General features: G+C 41.7%; 1 protein-coding gene across 1 annotated transcript; it reads right to left on the bottom strand.

The window, feature by feature from the left end:
* Positions 1 to 344: 344 nt before the first annotated feature.
* Positions 345 to 6,085, bottom strand: LOC120663700 (CBS domain-containing protein CBSCBSPB3-like). Its single transcript, XM_039942593.1, has 14 exons — positions 5,650 to 6,085; positions 5,379 to 5,538; positions 4,514 to 4,646; positions 3,681 to 3,851; positions 3,319 to 3,397; positions 3,122 to 3,235; positions 2,972 to 3,038; positions 2,308 to 2,413; positions 2,166 to 2,224; positions 1,974 to 2,083; positions 1,771 to 1,898; positions 1,591 to 1,673; positions 982 to 1,071; positions 345 to 881 (listed from the first exon to the last, which is right to left on the bottom strand). Exons 1-14 carry the CDS (start codon positions 5,811 to 5,813, stop codon positions 702 to 704), a joined length of 1,644 nt encoding a protein of 547 aa, XP_039798527.1. The 5' UTR covers positions 5,814 to 6,085; the 3' UTR covers positions 345 to 701.

The following is a 6,085-nucleotide window of genomic DNA, read 5'->3' on the forward strand; positions in this document are numbered from 1 at the left end:
CTTTTGTAAAACATGAGGGGGTTTGTGAAAATATTGGGATAGCGATTAATAGTCCCCATCCGCGAGGAAAAGATACTCTGCTCGAGTTAGATCGTTTCAAGTAAACGATGAGTATTGCTGTAGTGAAATAGGCTCTTCAGGTGCGTACTGCTCAACTGATGCAGGTGTGTGGTGATTTGGGGGTGATGCTGCGTGCTAAGTCATCTTACCACTCAGAATTATGCAATGCAGATTTACCTAACTCAGCATGAACGTCTGTCAGTGTTACCTCTGAATCTAAGACAGCAGTGTCATCCTCCGAAACGAGCTCAATTCATCTGTTTATCTATATAAACAAGTGCACATAAGTATGAACAGTCAACGTATATGTAAGGTATGTAATGCTCATACATTACACCTTAGTCGTGAAACTGTTCGCGTTCGTGCAGAATGAACGAGGATAGGCAGGCTCTTCTGCCAGAAATTCACCTACTCCAAAAGCAACAATCTTGTCCCATGACCTGTCTGGACCGTGGACCGCGCGTTCAACAGACCACAGATGTGATATTCATTTCCGTATTTTCCTTCATTCCTTAGCTTGGTACCGAGTGAGCATTAGCTGATGGCAGTACTAATTTGGAATGCCACCGATCCCCGTTCTTCAGAAAAATGGAAAAAAAGAAAAGAAAAAGAAAGCGATGATTCCCTCTGGGTTTCGGAAATCACAGCTGAGATCGTTTCAAGTAAATCATCACTGCTGCGGCACTGAGAGCAACTGCACCGGCCATCAATCCAACATGAACCGGCGATATCCCACTCCTGCTGGGAGGTGGAGCCAGCTCCTGTGACGGTTTTGTCACTTCAGTATACAAACCCGGGTCTTCGATGTGCAACTTCAGCACCTGATGAACATTCAGTTTGGTCAGGTGGGATGAGCAGGTAACCCTAGCCCTATATCTAGCAATTGAATAAATATCCACAGAAGGCAAGAAGAATGGTTACCTTCAATCCAGATGATTTGGCATAGAGCACAGCACCAGCCAGATCGGAGTCTGTTGTCAGCAGCACTCGGTCACCTTCATCATCTTCATACTACAAAGAACAAGACCATTTAAGTTGGTTCGTGTAGTCAAATACGGATAATCCTTTAGTAAATGGAATGATTATTGAAATTTTCTTGTAGCATCACCGACAAGGCAAAGAAAATGATGACCATGCAAAGACATGAATGACAACACACGCGCTTGAAGCACATAAACACAGTGAAATTTTTCATTGACAAAACAAGGAAAACTTGCTATCAGGTATGGGCGGAAATTAATAACTACCCTATTGGACCCTGGGAATATTCTCAATCCAAATGCTCTAGATGCCTACTAAATTATATGATAGCAGAATAGGTTACACACACAAATACATTGATCATCAAGGGACAATACAAATTACATATATATAAGCCTACAACCAAAGGCTGTTGGGCAGGTGTGATTCGCACGGGCAGAAATCCCAGGCGTGCACGAGCACAAGCCTGGCATGCGCACAAGAGATAGACTAGGACTCTAACATTATAGGGATGTTTTCATGCCATCATGCCAAAATACTAAACCTTACCAAGAGTTGTACTGTTTCCTTTTCATCTGTAATACTTAATCTTTGTCTTACAGAAGACACAAGCTCATCCAAGCTCTCAGAGCCTGCAGTAATGAATTATGACAAATTACTAACCAATTATATTAGGAGAATTGCAGCTATATCATACATCTGCAGGTAAAGTATGGAACAGGTATATACCACAAGTGAATCTATGCACACGACCCTTCCTATCTTGAAGCTTAAAGGCAAATGAATTGCCAATCCCAGGGGGGTAAACGCTACTCTTTCCATCTCCAGCCTCTGACGGCAGGAGTAAAGATACCTCACTGAGCAATACAAGGAGAGTTGTATTAGAGGAAAACGGAAGAAAAAAATAATCCTCTAAAGACCCATCAACAAACCTATGGCTATCGAATTCCTCATCTGGAGGCTCCAAAGCAAGAGCAGAGTCCCAGAACCTCTGCATTACTGAGTTTGCTACATCATTTACAGTTCCATTCCCTCCTTCAACCTACAAGTAAAGAAATAGATTGACAAATTCGGCTTATGAAGCAGCACAGAGCTGAACAAAGGAGTATGGAGTTAAGGATCACCAATTGAATGGTTGCATGGGTAAGCTGTAGGACATCCAGGCAAGCAGCAATTTGTCCATCTGTTTACAAACATGAAGACATTAGATATGTAAAAGATGAGTGACATAAATATATCCACAGACAGAAAGAAATCAGGTCGCACCTCTGTCAATAACAGGAATATGCAAAAATTTGCCATCATGCATTATATGTAATGCATCAAGAATTGTTGTATCTAATGTGGCACAATCTGGGTTGGCAGTCATCACCTGACAAAGTTATAACTAAAGTTAGTGTACAAGCAACTAAAACAAAACTTGGATAATGAGACTAAGGAAAAAATGTAAATATGGTCATGTTCGTAAGGCGTCGCCTTGTGCCCTACTTATTGTCTTTTTTTCAGTAATGTGGTCCAAAACTGTGGACTATGACTTATTAATCATGCCCACTAGATTCTAAGATTGTGGACTGATGTATTGAACTGATGATATTAGTTATATTATCATTCCCATGCATTTATGTTGCTAAAGTTCAGCTTTCACTTAATTATTTTTTTGTTGGTCTTGCTGATTGATTTCTTGCTCGTTCTTTATGTAGCTTGCTGCTTGGGAGAAGAGAAAGGATGCAGGAGCAATTGGGAAGGGAAGAAAGTATGTTGCAACAGCTCAACAAAGGTATGTACATGCTACTAAAATTTGCTGTCATGGTATATTTAGGATATGTCTATGGCGTTGCCTCGCCGCGTGCCTTATACGCCTAGGCGTTGTGAGGGGGGTAGGTCGCCACGAGTCCGCAACGCCTTAAGAACCTTGAATATGGTGGAATACCTTTTCTACTAGGGTCAACTCAGGGGAAATATTTTGTGCGACAACACGCATAAGTACATCTTTTGAGCTGCACAACATGATCAGTATGTCAGTAAATAATTAGCAAGTAGATCATGTGCAATACTTTTTTTACTATTATAGAATGCTTACGTAAAGATCCCCTGCAATGTGCTTCCTGTAGCGACAACCACCGAATTAACTCGAAACTCTCGCATTTTTTGTGCTGCTACGCACACAGGATCTGTAGGCGAAACAATTGCTACCCTGGAAGTTGAAAGCATAGTAAGATCAACGTTTTTTTATTTCTGACAATTCAAAGAAAATAGTAAGAGAAACAAATATAGTACTTTGTGTTCTCTGTGATGATGGTTGACAAAGATGGTTTGAACATCCTCTCTCTTAGAGTTTCAATTAGAGCAGAAGGAGCTGTAATCATAGAAAATAACCTTTAAATGATTGGTAACATAACAGAAAGTAAGAAAAAGAGTTACAAAAAGTAGTAACAAAAAACTAGATGAATATAATGTAAGAATGTAACAGTAGAGCAGGATATACCTAGGAAATTGGTATGATATGAATTTTCATTTCACTTCGATTTAGAATGATAAGGCGTACCATGATCTTTTATTTTCTAAAATATACCTTAAACTCACTGTACTAACAAGACAAAAATGTTTTTTGAATTGAGATAACATGTCTTATGAAAGACCTGAAAAGTTGCCTCCTAATTGACGTTCAACCCCTTCAACAGCAGCTGCTATCGCACTTCCTTGTTCTGCAGCCTTTTCCAGTCTTGCTATTGCGTCATATAGGCATCTTGCAATGTCCAGCATAGCAATAACCTCACCATTTTCTACTACAGGGAGGTGTCTAAATTTGCCTAAAATATGAAAGAACATATTGGAAAAGCCAATGTTAGTGAAGAAGGAAGCAAATATCCAACTAAGTGTAAGCTCCGGGTTTCAATTCAAGGACATGAGAACAACCAGCCTACACAGCATATACACCAATATTGTTGTTGAAATCATATCAGAAACTCAGCAACATGCCACATGAATACTAGATATCTAACCATCCCGATCAATGCATCTGTTGCTGAAAAATTGAGGACCTGAGATACAATTCAGCTAAAGATGCCTAATGATCTACCCAAAATTATGTTTTCATTGCAATTACGATAAGCAAGTTCATCTGGTTTGGTAGCAACCTACAAAAAAGTTTTCATCATGTGATAAAATACAAGACAATATGTTTTTCAATAGGAGGTTGTGTTAAAGACACACTGACACAGAAAAATTGCATATTGGTAACGTGAAAAAGATGTGAGTTGCACAAGAACTTCAGGATGTAGCCAATACTGTTGTGTAAAATGTACAAAAATGGTTGGTGTACTACAATTACATGTATAAGAGAACAGCCTGTAGCATAATTTAGTGAAAATAACAAGTTTACTGTTTGAACTTGCTGTACTTTGTTGTCATATTGTCCGTACAGACATTTATCTGATGAACTCTATCAAAGGGAATGCCTCACTAGACATACCTTGAACCATCTTCTGCAATGCCTCAATTGCAAGCGTGTCGGACATCACATAAGTTGGATTGTGTGTCATGATCTTGGACATGATGGTTTGGTCCACCCTAAGCCCCTCAGCAATCACCCTTGTAGCTATGTCCTGAACCCCAATTTGAATACAAAAGAAAATGAAAAGGTCACCTTGAAAGTAGTAAAAATAGGCCATCACCTGCTTGGTTAAAAAGCAATTTACAATGCTGCTCAACAGAAGTTGTGTGAAACCATCGTCATTTTACCCTGACTACTTAGATGGCCTTGCTGGAAACTAACAAGTCCCTCCATCCAAAATTACAATTTGTTTTGGCTTTTTTAGATACATAGTTTTTGCTATGTATCTAGACATAGTGTACATCTAGATGCATAGCAAAATATATGTATCTAGAAAAGCCAAAAAAATTGTAATTTGAGACGGAGGTAGTAATAAGCACTTAGCTGGCAACTAACTACTGAGAAAGTACAAGAACATTATCTTCCATTTTCCATTCTAAAGACAGAAGGGGGAAACATAAATGGGAAAGATAGGAAGTGGTAAAACGAAATTGCAATAAATCGACCAAGTTTGGTCAAAAATTGGCTTGATCAAAAGCTCCAAATAAAAGGGAACTTCTTTTTAACAGAAACAGCCACTTGCTAAGCTCCAAACCTATAATCTAATCCAAACATAGATTTTCCCCCGAAAAAGTGAGAGGACATGTGGCATTTTCGACCCCTGTTACATCAAATTCAAAAACTGTCACCTTTTCCTCTACTCTGAATGATTATGCAAGGCACAACGGAGCACATATGACCATTAAATTCAACCAAAAAATTAAGAAAATAAAAATAACACCACCTTGTCGGTGACTATTCCTGAGAGGAGGCCTTGGGCGTCGGTGAGCAGCACGGCATCGACCCGCCTCGCCGCCATCCGCCGGCACGCTTCCGACACCGTCGTCCCCTCCGGAATCGTCAACGCCTTGGACAGACGCAGCTTCTTCACCGTCCTCTCCCCTCTGCCCAAAGAAACAAGTAAAAATCAAATCTTTGCCGGTCCCGGTTCGAACCGAGGGGACGAAATGGAACTATGGAAGCAGATAAGTGGACGAGGCTCGCTGCGCGCTTACGTGAGTTGGTGGGGAGAGGCGGGCTTGGAGGCGACCTTCCCGTTCCCATTCCCGTTGGCGGCGGCGGCGGCGGCCGAGGGGTCGTCGGACTTGCGGGAGGAGGCCGAGGGCGGCCGGCTGCGGGTGCGGCGGCTAGGTGCCGCCGCAGAAGCGGCTGCGCTCATGGCGAGGTTGCGGGCGGGAGCTCGATCGGACTCGTGAGGCGGCGGCGGCGCCCGGCGAGGTAGGAGCAACAGGTGGACCGGTGCTTTCTGCTCCGTTTCTCCTGGGTCCTGGCTTCCTGGGTTCCTTCGTTAGCGTGTGGATGTTTTGCGTTTCAGTCACTCCAGTCCTCGGTTATCATGAAGAAATACTCATGGTTTTGAGAGTTTTCGGACTGAACTTGATCTTGGTATTTTCCGTTATCTAATGAAACTCGGCTTTCACACGATTGGAG

This window comes from Panicum virgatum, chromosome 3N (assembly GCF_016808335.1).
Source record: "Panicum virgatum strain AP13 chromosome 3N, P.virgatum_v5, whole genome shotgun sequence".
Classification (NCBI taxonomy): Eukaryota; Viridiplantae; Streptophyta; class Magnoliopsida; order Poales; family Poaceae; genus Panicum; species Panicum virgatum.

Bases quoted from the DNA above. Each gene is read 5' to 3' on its own strand.
- LOC120663700 (XM_039942593.1), bottom strand. From the start codon at position 5,813: ATGAGCGCAGCCGCTTCTGCGGCGGCACCTAGCCGCCGCACCCGCAGC. The intron at 3,039-3,121 runs GTAAGCATTCTA...CATGTTGTGCAG, and splicing joins ACATTGCAGGGGATCTTTAC to CTCAAAAGATGTACTTATGC. The intron at 2,414-2,971 runs GTATTCCACCAT...TAACTTTGTCAG, and splicing joins AGTTGACCCTAGTAGAAAAG to GTGATGACTGCCAACCCAGA.